This window comes from Meriones unguiculatus, chromosome 1 (genome assembly GCF_030254825.1).
Source record: "Meriones unguiculatus strain TT.TT164.6M chromosome 1, Bangor_MerUng_6.1, whole genome shotgun sequence".
Taxonomy (NCBI): Eukaryota; Metazoa; Chordata; class Mammalia; order Rodentia; family Muridae; genus Meriones; species Meriones unguiculatus.
In genome coordinates this window covers 158925935-158939953 of record NC_083349.1, presented here as the reverse complement: position 1 = coordinate 158939953, position 14019 = coordinate 158925935, and the positions used below count along the sequence as shown (strand labels likewise).

Sequence of the window (14019 nt, the reverse complement as noted above, 5' to 3'; positions counted from 1 at the left end):
TGCCATTTTCTTTTCTATCAGGCCTTTTTTCTAGACAGCCTGTCTGCATCTACGAAGAAAACACAGAGGTAGAAGGGACAGTCACTGACAACCAGGCAAATTGTTACCAGGTAAAGAGAAAGGATATCATTCTACCAAATACAACCTTTTCAGCTGTGATCTAGATACACTCCTGGAGTCTAGAATCTAGACAGACTTGACTGTAGGGCTTCTTAAAGGAAGTGCATTCTCACTAGGGCATGGAGAGTGCCTTGTTGAATTTCCCCGAGGAGCAGAGCCTTATATTGGTGACATATTACCTTGCAAATCATTCTAGCATTTCTGTAATTGATAACTAATGTGTTTGCTTGGCTGGGGATTGAACCAGGGCCTTTTTCTCCATACCAGGCACATTCTTTACCACTGAGCTATATCCCCAGCTTCACTAATTAATCTTTTTGTTTGTTTTAGATAGGGTCTGCCTATACTGCCTAAACTTGAACTCACTGTATAGCCTTAGCTGATCTCAACCTCCCTCCCAGTGTTGAGGATTACAGACATGGGCCCCCACAAACTAATCTTGAGCCTCACTGATAACTGCATGTTGTTTTCTTTTGTTGAGTGCTCTGACAGATGCTCAGGCAGGTGAGAGCACCCTTTCCTAAGGAGATCTATTTATTACATTATCTACAGTTTGCTTAAGAATTTGCTGCCATGAGACAGTAGGAATAGAAGAGCTTCTAGCCTGGCTGTGCTGGTAGAAATCATGCTTATGAAGTGCTGCTAAAGTCCTGTGATAGTAGAAGGTCAGCAGAGAGTGGGTTTAGAGAAAAGAGTTCCTGGGGCCATTGAACGCAGCAGCTGGATTGAGGCTGACCTGACAAGCCATGTTTGGTATTAGGCCCACCTTCCTAATTTGCATTGAGTACCAAGCAGGACTGTTAGTGGGCTCAGACCAACATGTGTGTAATGGTTTAGGATTCAGTGACCTTCGATGATGTGGCTGTGGAGTTCACCCCAGATGAATGGACTTTGCTGGACCTGACTCAGAGAAACCTATACAGAGAGGTGATGCTGGAGAACTATGAAAACTTGACCTCATTAGGTAAGGCTATGGGCATTCCTCATTACCTTTTTTGAAACAGATATATATTACATGCTTCTTAATTTATTAGTGATTGATCGTGTTAATTAAGAATGTAGTGGAACAACAGATCAGTTTTTAAAATGAAACTGCTTTTATACGAGGATGGGGTAAAGGGGCTCACACCTTTAATCCCAGCACTTGAGAGACAGAAGCAGAGGCAGGTGGATCTCTGAGTCAAGGCCAGCCTGGTCTATATAGCAAATTCTAGACCAGGCTATCCAGGGCTATATAATGAAGCTTTTCTAATTTGTGTGTGGGTGTAGGTGTGTGTGTGGGGGGGGGGGGGGGTGTTTATGCACACATGCAGAAACCAGATGAGGTAATTAGTTGTTTTCATCTGTCACTGTCTTACTCCTTTGAGGCAGGATTTGTCCCTGAACTTAGAGCTTCTGGTGTCATTCAGCCACTAAGGCCCAGCATTCCTATCCCGCCCCAGGCACATTTGAGACTATGCTCAGCTTATTATGTGGGTTGCTGAAATAAGAACTCAGGTTCCTGTGGTTATGCAGAAAACATTCCTAACCAACAAGCCATCTTCCCTGCTCCAACAAATAAAATTCCTGCTGCAATACATGCTAATGGCAATTCTTTTCTCTTCCCTTTCTTTTTTCTACTCTCCCTTTCTTTAAATTCTTTTTTATTTTTTGAGATTATAATACAATTATACCATTTCACCATTCCCTCTTCTCCAAGCCCTCCCAGTATACCCCTCACTCTCTTCAAATTCATAGTCTCTTTTCATTAATTATTGTAGGGTGTGTGTGTGTGTGTGTGTGTGTGTGTGTCCCTAAATACATAAATACAGCCTGTGCAGTCTGCATAGTTTTACTTGTATGTGTATATTTTCAGGGCTGACTGTTTGGTATTGGATAACCAGTTGCTGTGCTCTTGCCCTGGGTAGGACTGTTTTTGCCCCTCGCATTCCTTAGTTGTCTGTAGTTCTTTGTGTAGAACTGAGGCCTTATGAACTTCTGCCCTCCCACATTGTCATGTCTGTTAGTATCCTCCTTGTCCAGCTCGTGTTTAAGCACTGTTGCTGAGACTATGTGCATAGCTTCTGACATTACTAAGAGACACAGTCTCACAGCAAACTACCTGATCCTCTTGCTTTTATAATCTTTCCACCTTCTCTTCTAAAATGTTCTTTGAACCGTAGGTGCAGGTTGTTTTGTACATGTATGTATCCACTGGGACTGGGCTACACGGCTCCGCACTTTGATTTGTTGTGGTTTTCTGTAATAGCCTCCATCTGTTGCAGAGAGATGTTTCTTTGGTGAGGGGTGAGGACTACACTTATCTGTGGGTGTAAAGACAAATATTTAGAATTTGGTTGGATTATGCTGGTTTAGTAAAGTGGGGGCTGTGGGTTCTCCCAAGATCTGTGGTTTCAGTACCAGGCATGACTTCCCTCTTGTGGATTAGGCCTTAAGGCCAATTAGAGAGCTGTTGCTTTCCTCCAGGGTATGCAAGTTACTTTTGTACACTTACCGTTATCATGCCATGGTAGTTGTGATTCAGAGGTGTCATAGCTGGGTTGGACTCTTGTTTGCTTCCTTGTTTTGGAAGCCTATGTGGCACCTTCTGGTACCATGAAAGCGGGTCCTCGGGGAAGAAGCATTCAGCACCTATAGGCTGGTGTATGAAGCACATGGTGACTTCAGCGACAGGAACTTAACCTTCTACCTCTGTTGGGTAACCGAGGGCAGCAGCAATAGTGTGTAATGTTTTTAGAGTCCCGTGGACAGCCTTGTTCAACAGCTCAAAAAGAGGGCTTTTCGTGCCTGATGTTGAGATTTTGTTAGATGGTCTGTGGCTCTTGGAAAGAGCATTTTCAGCCCAGGTGGGAAAATCCCATTTAAACTATGTATCTATAGCTATATATCGACTAATGTGTGTTACAGTTATTTTTAGGTAGATAGTAGTATGATTTCTTACTTACTGTTATTTTACCCTTTTCCTTCTTTCTGTATTTTCCCCTTTCTTCTTCCTAATTAAAGTCATCTGTCTTCCTTTTTTTTTTTTTTAATTTCCCATTTCAGATCACTTATATTCTGCTATTCTCCTCTATTAATTACTACCCCACTCTCCTGACTCTGGCAGTGTTCTTGTATACTTTCCTGGTTTCTGCAGTAGAATACCTACATCTGAAGATATAGAACTAAGAGCCTCAGATAAGAGAACGTGAGGTCCATCTTTATGGGTCTTGTATACCTCATACACTGTGATCTTTTCTAATTCTATCTACCTGTAAAGTTCATTATTTCATTTTTTTTTTCACCATAAGTTCTATGTACCACATTTCATCATCCATTTGTTAGTTGAAAGGCATTTAGATTGTTTCCTGTTTCTAGCCATTTTTGTGGATAGAGCATCATTGAACATGGTTGAGTAAATATCTGTATCCAATAGGATTTCAAGTCCTTTAGTCATATGCCAAGAAGTGGTATAGCTGGATCATGTTGTAGATTTAGCCTTTTGAGAGTTCTCTGCACTGATTTCCGTAGTGGCTGCACCAATTTGCAGTGCTGCCACCAGTGACTAAGGGTTCCCTTTTCCCTCAGCTCCTTCAGCATTTGTTATTGGCTATTTGGTTGTCATTCTGAGTGGGATAAAATGAAATCTCAAGGTTTGGATTTGCATGTCTCTCAGTGCTAAGGATGTTGGATATTTAAAGAAATTTTTTTTCATGCAACACATTTTGATTATATTTTTTTCCATTCCTAGCTTGTCTCAGATCCATGCCCGCTGACAGGCATGGTAGTGCACACCTTTAATCTCAGCAGATCTCTGTGAGTTTGCGTCTAGCCTAGTCTGTAGAGCAAGTCCTAGGATAATCAAGTCTGTACAGAAAAACCCTGACTCAAAAGCCAAAAAAAGAAAAGATATTTCTTAGCAGTTTAATTTCTTTTATGATAACTCTGATTTTATTTTTGTTTCTTTCCATTTCTTAAAAAGAAAAAGCCCCAGAGTAAGAAGATCAATCCTTACTTAGAAAGACAGATAGGATGGACATTGGAAGTAGGAGGAAACGAGAAGCAGGATAGGAGTCTACCATAGAGGGCCTCTGAAAGACTACATAGCTGTGTATCAAAGCAGATGCTGAGACTCATAACCAAACTTTGGGCAGAGTGCAGGGAATCATATGAAAGAAGAGAGAGTTAGTAAGACTTGGAGAGAACAGGAGTTCCACAAGGACCAAATATTTCTGGGCACAGGGGCTTGTCTGAGACTGATTCTCCAACCAGGGACCATGCATGGATATAACCTAGAACCCCTGCTTGAACGTAGCCCATGGCAGCTCAGTATTTAAGTGGCATCTCTAGTAAGGAGAACAGGGACTGGACTGTCTCTGGCATGAACTCTATGACTAGCTTATTGACCTCCCCACCCCCCTTGAGAGGAGTAGCCTAGCTAGACCACAGAGGAGGACATTGCAGCCAGTCCTGGTGAGACTTGATGAGCTAGGGTCAGATGGAAGGGGAGGAGGACCTCCCCTATAAGTGGACTTAGAGAGGGGCAAGGAGGCGATGAGGGAGAGAGGCTGGGTTGGGAGAGAATGGGATACAGCTGGGATACAAAGTAAATAAACTGTAGTTAGTATAAAAAAAAGAAAAACAGGCTTGATTTACATAGTTTTGGCTGTCCTCAACTCCCTGTGTAGATCAGGCTGGCCTTGAACTAAAACTCACAGAGATCTGCCTGTCTCTGCCACCCAAGTGCTGGGATTAGATTTGTGTGCCACCATGTCTCTGTTTTTCTTTTTTCCTTACTCTTTAATTTTTTTTTCTTGTCCACTTTCTTCTTTCCCCCTTTCCCTTCTCTATTCATTACCTTCACTGTTACCCTCTATTTTTGGAAACAGAATCTTCTGTGTGTAGTCCAGTCTGACTTCAAACTTCACGTCCTCATCCTCCCAAGTTATATGATTTCAAATTTCATATACCACTGTACCCAACATAGTAGACTTGTTTTTGTCAAGAGTATGTGCATGCGTGTGTGTTGCTGGAGATGAAACCCAGTCTACATGCTAGGAAAATGCCCTATCCTTGAGCTGTAGCCCCTTTCAAACGTGTACTTCAGCTTGCATTTGCCTTTTAGAGGACAGAGCAAAGCAGTCTTTTTAGGACACAGAAATTGAGAGTTAGTAAGACCTGGAACATTGTCTTTTCTTTTCTGGTGCAGGAGCCTCATGCATGTTAAGTTACAGTCCTCCCTCCCCATATTTGCATTTTTACTTACTTTGAAAGAAGTAGCTTGCTTTCATTTGAACTGTGATTTCCTTGGCCATGGGAAAGTCTGTCTTCTCTTGTTTGAGCATCTCATATATGTTTCTGAATATGCAGGATGTCAGTTCTTCATTCCCAGTCCGACCCCCTGGTTAAAACAAGAAGAGTTGGAGACAGTGGAAAACACAGTTCCTCAACGTGAGTATGCGTGGAGAAATTTGTTTGACAAGCTTAGTATTGTTTTGCAACTACAATCCAACTTTCTGTCCTGTACAGTGTACTGGCCTCAGAAATTGAAGCCATTTTTCTCAGTTTGAGATATCTTCCATTTCACATACATAATCTATTGTTCCTACCTATTCAGACATGCCTATGCACCACGTGTTCCCTTCCTAAGTTTAGTATTTCAGTATTAACCGTTTTTCCAGACCTTGCTGACTTTCCTACTGCTGTAATTGTCACAGGATACGTTTGTAAGACAGTACATAAAATGTTGTCTGTGCGTTTTTTCTTTTGTTTGTTTGTTTTTTAATTACAGCTGTTTTTGTTGTTTTTGTTTTAGAGGTGCTGGGCATGGAACCCAGGGCCTGGGCCTGTGAGGAACATTCTACCACTGAGCAGTCCTAGTGCTAAATTTTTAACATAACCAAATCCTTAAAACTCTTTGTGCAGTTATTTTCTTTATCATGTAGGAGAGTGTGTATACATCACAACACACTTACGGAGGTCAGAGAACAATTTCAGGGTCAGTTTTCTCTTTTTACCATGTCAATACTAAGGCTCAAACTCAGATTGTCAAGTGTGATGACAAGATGGCCTCCGCTTTATATTTTGAGACCATCTTTGTCATTGAGATCTGGGATTTACTGACAAGGCTATGCTGGTTGAGCAGTCATCCTCAGGGAATCTGCCTGTCTCTGCTGGAATTGTGAGCATGTGCCACCATGCCTGGCATTTTAAAGTGGGCTATAGGGTTCAAACCTGAGTCCTCGTGGTTTACCAACGAGCCATCGCCTCTTCCTCTTTTCCTTGTTTTTCTGTTACTACTTTTGAAACAGTCTTATAATTATAGCCCAGGCTGCCCTCAACTTAAAAAAAAGATTCTCTGACTTAGCCTCTTATTTGTTAAGATCACAGTTGTGCACCATTATGTCTGTCACACTTTATTTTGAGTTTTGAGCCTTAGTGGTTGATGGCTGAGCCAACTTTCCAGCCCTTGCTTTTATTTTATTTTCTTAATGTGCTTAATTTGAAAAGAAGGATCCTTGCCCTTTAACTCCTTGTACATGCCATTTATTCTCTGAACTTCTTACATTTCTCTTTTTATTTAACTTCAGAATTGGAACTACAACCTACAGTTGATGATTCAGAGCTTGAGAATTATTTTAGGATGCACAGTTCCAGTACAGTAGAAATGGTAAGATCAGCAAAGGACTTTCTATTTCATACTCTGGGGTGGGGGGCTTTGTAGTAAACTATACATACAAAGGAGAAATATTTGAGATGAGTAGTATGTACCTGAGAGGAATTGATGCTTCTGGAGAACTATTTGGAATATCATGAATTGGGAGATTCTCCAAGTATATCATAAAGGTTTATTCTCACTGTTTCCACAAATATGTGTTTCCACATATGAAACTAGACATGGAAGTTTTAAGCAATTTTTATTGAACTATACACTTTTTTATGCAAATCATTAGCCATTCATTAAGATTTTGGCAAAGGGATCTGTCAGTTTAGAAAAAAATAGAGGTCAGAGAATAAGTGCATGGAAAAGAAACTTTAAAATTCATAATGAACACAGAATGTTTCTGTCTTCAGGTGGGTGATTCATCCATTCACGAACAGTCAGAAAACCACAATGAAGGGGATTTGTGTGACTCTAAGCCATGCGGAGATGTGTTGGGTGAACAGTTACGCCTTAACACAGAGGTGAGCATGCAAAGTCAAGGATACAGTTCTGAGTGTAACTGGTATGGGAAAGACATTCTTTCTTTGCTCAAGGAAAGCTCTACTGGACAGAATGTTTCTGAGCTTAACCAGTGTGGAAAAATCTTCAGTTTGACTCCAAACATCATGTATCCAAGCACTAGCACAAACGAGAAACCCTTTGAATGCACAGACTGTGAGACAGCCTTTTTTAATCAGTCATACTTTCAGACAGATATGAGGCCTCACAATGGAGGAGAACCCTATGACTGGAATAAATATGGGAATGGTTTTATTCATCCTACAAGCCTTGCTATGCATCTTCCAATTCTCAATGCAAGAAACCCCTACAAATTTGAGGAATGTGGAAAGGACTTTCAGTATTTTGCATGCCTTAATAATCCCATGGGAATGTGCACTGGAGAAAAGTTTTGTGACTGCAAGGAATGTTGGAAAGCCTTCACGGTTTCCTCACACCTAACTCAATATGTATCAATTCATACTGAAGAAAAGTCCAAAGTATGTAAGATATGTGGGAAGTCCTTTGCTAATTTTTCTCGACTTTCTGCACATGTAAAAACTCATAATGAAGAAAAGCCCTTTGTTTGCAAGGAGTGTGGAAAGGCCTTTAAAAATATGTCATACCTTAATGATCACGTTAGAATTCACACTGGAATAAAATCATACAAATGTATGGAATGTGGGAAAGCCTTCCTTCGATGGTCAGGCCTTACTGAACACATCAGAGTTCACACTGGGGAAAAGCCTTATGAATGTAAGGAATGTGGAAAAACCTTTTCTAGATCTACTCAGCTTACTGAACATGTAAGAACACACACTGGAATCAAACCTTATGAGTGTAAGGAATGTGGGAAAGCCTTCACTCAGTATTCAGGCCTTGCCACACATGTACGCATTCATAGTGGAGAGAAGCCCTTTGCATGTAAGGAATGTGGGAAGGCCTTTACCAGGACCTCTGGCCTGATTCATCATGTGAGAACTCACACAGGAGAGAAGCCTTTTGAGTGTGTTCATTGTGGGAAAACCTTCATTACTTCTTCCCATCGCACTAAACATCTGAAAATTCACAGTGGTGAGAAGCCCTTTGTGTGTAATATTTGTGGGAAAGCCTTTATATATTCCACATCCCTTAACATTCACATGCGAACCCACACTGGAGAGAAGCCCTACATATGTAAGCAGTGTGGGAAAGCATTTGCCGTTTACTCACGTCTAAGGAAGCATAGCAGAGTTCACACTGAGGAGAAGCCCTTTCAATGTGAGGGTGTGGGTGTTGCTATTTAGCTCATCTGTTGCCACCTTTAAATATTGACAGTGACACCAAAGATCATCAGATTAGTCTTAACTGCTTTGTGTGGGTCATAATGGCTCACACTGGCCTTAGACACCATCTTAATTTTATGAAATAGGATATTTAGTTGCCCCCTCAAACTTTCTTTTTTTGGGCAGTGCTGAGGATTGACCTAGAACATCACACATGCTAGGCAAGCACTCAATCACTGAGCTACATCCCTGGAACCTTTTTGTGGATATCTGAGTCTGAGCATCTAAAGGTCTTAAGTGAAGGTAGTATATAAGATGGCTTCATTCTGGTGCTTGACTCTCAGTGATCATAATATTTCTAGATGCTATGAAATAATGAAACAGATTTGATCCTTTTATTAGTTAGTGGCTGCCAGTGTGGCTTGATAATTCGAAAATTCACCACAAGCCAAGATAATATAGGACACAGGTGGATTGTGGAAAGACACTCCTTCAGGGAACTACTCTGACCCCATTGATTCTGATGAGACTATCAAGAAATAGTTTGTATCTGTTCTTAATAGCTAGTCTATTTACAGATGTTATCCCTGTGATTCTTTATAAACTTCAAAATTCATCCTGTCCCATCTTTTGGATCCATTTTGGATTGAAGTGGCAGTAACTTTGTTCATATAGTCCAGTGTCTGTTCCTCAGTTTGGTTGAGATTGATCATCTGAGGGTGATGAACTGAGGGTCTTGTGGATGCTAGGCAAGTACTCTGCCCCTAAGCTACATCCCTAGCTTGCATGGTCTATTTAGTACACATTTCTCAGTTATTGTAATACAGATAATCTGAGATTTTCAACGTACAGTTCTCTTTTGCTTAGTAATTCCTCTTTAGCTCAGTGTTCTCTTTTTTATTTTACTAAAAGCACTCAGGAGGAACCAAGATACTCCTTTTGAACGCTTTAGTTACGGGCAAATTTCCAATTTTATCACTCTCAAGTTCTAGTTTCTACACAGAATGCTAGAATAAGGATCTGCAAGATTCAAGACCATTACAGATCACTGATTAGTTTTTCTTGATGCTCTAGGATCATGTTCCCCCTTCCTAAAGGGAGCCCTCACCAGAATAGCCTCTACCTACCACTCAGTTTTAAAGCTCTTAAAACTCTTTAAGCGTGTTCTTTACTGCAGTGTTGCAGCATCACAAAGCACCACAGCCAGTGCTGGCTAAAAGGCTCGGGAGTTAAGGTGCTTGTCACCAGGGACTGAGCTTGATCCCGGGGACCCACGTAGTAGAAGGAGAGAATGGGCTGCTACGAGTTGGTATACTTTCACACACACCTTTATACTTAACCACGTGCTTATGTATACCCATACATGCCACAAATATAACACAAAAGCAACATAAACCAGGTTGCTTTAAAGTTCCCTTTAAATAAAACTTTGTTTTTGTTTTTGCTTTTTTGAGACAAGAGTTTCTTTGTGTAGCCCTGGCTGTCCTGGACTCCCAGGCTGGCTTTGAACTCACAGAGATCCACTTGCTTCTGCCTCCCAAGTGCTGGGATCAAAGGTGTGTGCCACCATTGCCCGGCAATAAATGAGATTTTTCGTTAGTATAGTATTGGGTTTCATGCCATTTTCATGTCTACCTATTATTATACTTTGTTCTCATTAGCTCACTGCTTTTTGGATAAACTTTAGGCCCAGGGGTTTAGCTTAGTGCTAATAGTTCTAGCCTAGCTTATGTATAGCTAGTGTTTATCTCCAGCACTGGACAGACAATATACAGTAGTTTGTTTTCTCATAAAAGAATAACAGCATGGGAATTAGTGAGATGGTTCAGAAGGCAAAGCTCTTGCCGTGCAAACATGAGGACCTGAGTTTGGCTTCCCAGAACCCATCTAATTGCCAGGTGGGCATGGAGGCCACCTATAATCCCAGTGCTTAGGAAGCAAGATGGAAATCCTCAGGCGATTTGGGTAGCTAGCTTACTTGAATCCATGAGCTTCAGGTTCAGCAAGAGACCCTGCTTCAGTAAATAAAATGGAAAGTGACTGGGGAAACCCGACATTATCTTCTGGCTTCCACACGCTACGTGTAAATGTGTAAACACCAACATACATATGCACATACATGAAAAAAGGATAACAGCATATTTGGCTTCTGGAGCAGACTCTTCCTGTCATGCAGTCACTTTCACATGACAAAGCTTGAAAATGAGATTTTCTTCCTCTTCTGGTAAAATCACAGCCTTGTGGAATGATGTTTCCACTTACTGTCCTGGAGTATCAAATGAAATTCTAAAGACCCTATCTGCACAATCATGCTGAGATTTAGATTTAACATGAATTTGAGAGGGTCATAGAATCTTTTGATTTCCCAGATAATTAATCATATTTGTAGATAATGATGGTATTTTTTTCTATTTTAGTTGTTTCTTTTCAGAAATTAGTATGATGTCCAGCACACTAGTGAAAGTAGTAAAAACTTTTTTTTAGAATTATAAGGGAGTATGTACACCATCATACTGATTTGCTTACTAGGATTGAGGGTTCTTAATATCAGGATTTTGCATAATGATTGTATAGTACTTCTTTATTTGTGAGGCGAAATTCCTCTTGGACTCATGAAATGTATCCTCTGTATCTTCTGAGATGACCGTATTCATTTGCTGGTAACACTCAAGTACCTAGGATTTCATCGGTGCATTCTACCTAATAAATACTGGAATGATTAAAAGGATTCTAAAGTAAAGGCCGTCATTTATTAATGATTATTATGTTAGTTGTCTGTTGTTAACCTTAAATACTTAGATACATTCACCTTGGACATTAAGGTAATTTTTGTTTTGTGTGATTGCTGGGGATCAGACAAACCCAGACAAGGCAAGCACTCTGCTGCTGAGCTACAATCCTGAGCCCGATGGATCCTTTTTACTACTTAGTGTTGATTGTAATTACTCACAGAGATCATCATAGATACTCTTGAGTAACTGGCAAATAGTTTTTCCTTGTGTGAGAAGAAATGGAGTAGGGATAGGAAGAGTGCCTATTTAGCAATGCACAAGATCCTGGTTTCAATCCTCAATACCACCAAAACAACCAGATTTTAAAATAAATTGCCTGGCTTTTAGCTGTAGGTTAGAACAGTGTCATATGCTGTAGTGAAGTGTATTCCTCACCTTTTCTAAATTCTTAACTTGTTCAGTTACCTAGAAGAACCCAGATACTAGATTATTTAGACCTAGAATAATTGACACTGTTTTGGGTACCTGTTTTTAAACTGTTCTGTATCTTTTATGTTTATAGGACACCTAAGATTTACAATATCATTTAAAAATTTTTTGAGTATATTTTTCTAGGCATGCTTTCATTTTCACATATGAAACATTTTTTTCATTGTATTTCTAATGTTTCCTGGTTGTATAATTAAGTTTACTTTGGGTCTTTATTGTATTCTTCAATGATTTCTTTAATGTATTTATATTGAGTTAATCTTGAAAGTATCCAGTATTCTTTGAGACAGAGAGTATCTGTGGCAAAAGAGTGTGTTGCTGCACACTGTAATCCTAGTGATTGGGAAGCCAAGGCAGGAGGGTCACAGATTTGAGGGTAGCCTGAACCTCGGCTACTTTGTGAAACACTGTCTTAAGAAGACCAAAAATTAAATCAAACAGGAGAAGACAAATGCACCCAAAGGAGGAGTTCGAGTCTGGTAAATGATTGGGGAAGGAATAAATTGTCTTGAAATATTCAAACTCTAAATATAGTTTTTAATCCATTGACTCTGGTAGGTATTCACACGTCTCTATTTATACTAGTTCTCTTTTTGTAATCTTAGTTAAAAATGTTTAAGGGGGGTGCTAGGATTCAAACTTAGGGCTTTACTCACGCTAACCACTGACCGATAATCCAGCTGTAGATGTGTCTTTTATACATACTTTAGTTGCAGTTTTAAAACTCTGAATACTTGAAAAGTCCTGATTAACAATTCTTTTAGACCATTATGTATAATGCAATTAGTAACAAAATTGGATTTTTAGCAACTTGTTTTTTTCCTCTGTATTTGTTGCATGTACCTTCTCTTTGTAATGATGTTTTCATTGAAATTTACCCAATGCTTGAAATTTATGTACTCCATTTGCTTTTATTTAGTTGCTATTCTAAAACATTAAATCCAGTTTTAAAATCTAATTTGTTAATATTGTTTCTTTCTGAGTAGACTAGACAGTTTGCCTACAGATTCCCGTCATTGGGCTTTTGGGCATCATAATTGCAGGGACCTAGAATCGAGTGCACCATTACAGTGAGATTCAGGAAACTCAAGTAACAGAATTGATGTTAGGGAGGATTTGCTAAGGAGACATTAAATCATGCAAAGTAGAATTTAAGGGGGTGCTGTTACCCCACACCCCCAAAGATAAGTAGTGTGCTACTCAGGCCTGTTAGAGATAAGTAAATTCATGTTGCCAGGATGTAAATGTTTGTTCACCAGGATTGCACAGCCATTACTCCATCCTCAAAGAACCATGCCTCTAACAGGAAGTTTAAGGGGCAGAGCACAGTCACAACGGACATTAAGCCCTGGCATGTGTCATAAAGCTGCCAGTTTTTGAAAAAAGCACAATTCTGCCGTCTGGACAGCATGATCCTGGGTCTCATCTACTTGAGAAGAAGCACACTGGTGTACTTAAATAATTCTGGCAATGTTTGTGCTGTTTAAATCTCCCATCTGCCCAAGTGGCTAAACTTGGAAGTCTCCTGTCTCTGTTTAAACTGTTCAAAGTGTAACCTGGGGTTGGGAGCGAAAAAATTTAAGATGATATGGTGTGTAAAATGGGTAACTCTAAAGTGTGTTAGCAAAATCTGTTCAATACCCCAGTCGGTGTGTGGGTGTTAGCCCCAGTTGGCCGGATGCTTTAGTAAAAGAGCTTTTCCTTCAGCTCTGTGTACAGTGATTTCTCCATGAGAAACCATTGGTATATTGTTTCTAAAGCAACACAAGTCCCTGAACAAATCCATGGCAGAGGGGACAAGTGGGTCTCTTGACGGAAAACCCATTATATCCTGGGATCACAGCCAGACATTCTTCTAAGTTCATCAGAAGGTGGTTAAAGCTCCTTTTCTCATTTACAAGAGCTGGTCTTGACTCACTTTGCCCAACAGATGTCAGAATTCAGTCCTGAAAGTTCCTTAAGAAGCTTCTAATAAACATCCCAGTTTTCAGCTATTCAACTGTAGGGTTGGTAAACTGTCCCTTCCTGTATCGGGAGCATCGGTATCAGGTTTTGAATGACTGGACATTTTTTCCTGTGACTTGAGATGACAAATGCCAAGACTCGAGCTCACGTTTTGCTTAGGGATCCGAGGGCATTCAATAAAACTGGGGGCTAGGTAAAATAATTGCTGGGAAAGATGTCGGTATTGGGTTAGGAGAAGTCTGAGACACTGCAGGATTCTCAGTCAGAA

The 14019-nt window shown here is 40.2% G+C and overlaps 1 protein-coding gene across 10 annotated transcripts in view; it reads left to right on the top strand.

Annotated features, from left to right (window-relative positions):
• Positions 1-12744, top strand: part of Znf561 (zinc finger protein 561) — a 30147-nt gene extending 17403 nt beyond the window's left edge. For 9 of the 10 annotated variants that reach the window (XM_060369888.1, XM_021652482.2, XM_060369875.1 and 6 more), the window contains 5 exons: positions 22-110; positions 958-1084; positions 5470-5550; positions 6690-6769; positions 7174-12744. In XM_060369888.1, the coding sequence (XP_060225871.1) occupies positions 1051-1084; positions 5470-5550; positions 6690-6769; positions 7174-8586 (1608 nt within the window). In that variant the 5' untranslated portion in view covers positions 22-110; positions 958-1050 and the 3' untranslated portion in view covers positions 8587-12744. The remainder of the gene's footprint in view (positions 1-21; positions 111-957; positions 1085-5469; positions 5551-6689; positions 6770-7173) is intronic. The other variant, XM_060369873.1, reaches the window with a different exon arrangement.
• Positions 12745-14019: the final 1275 nt, after the last annotated feature.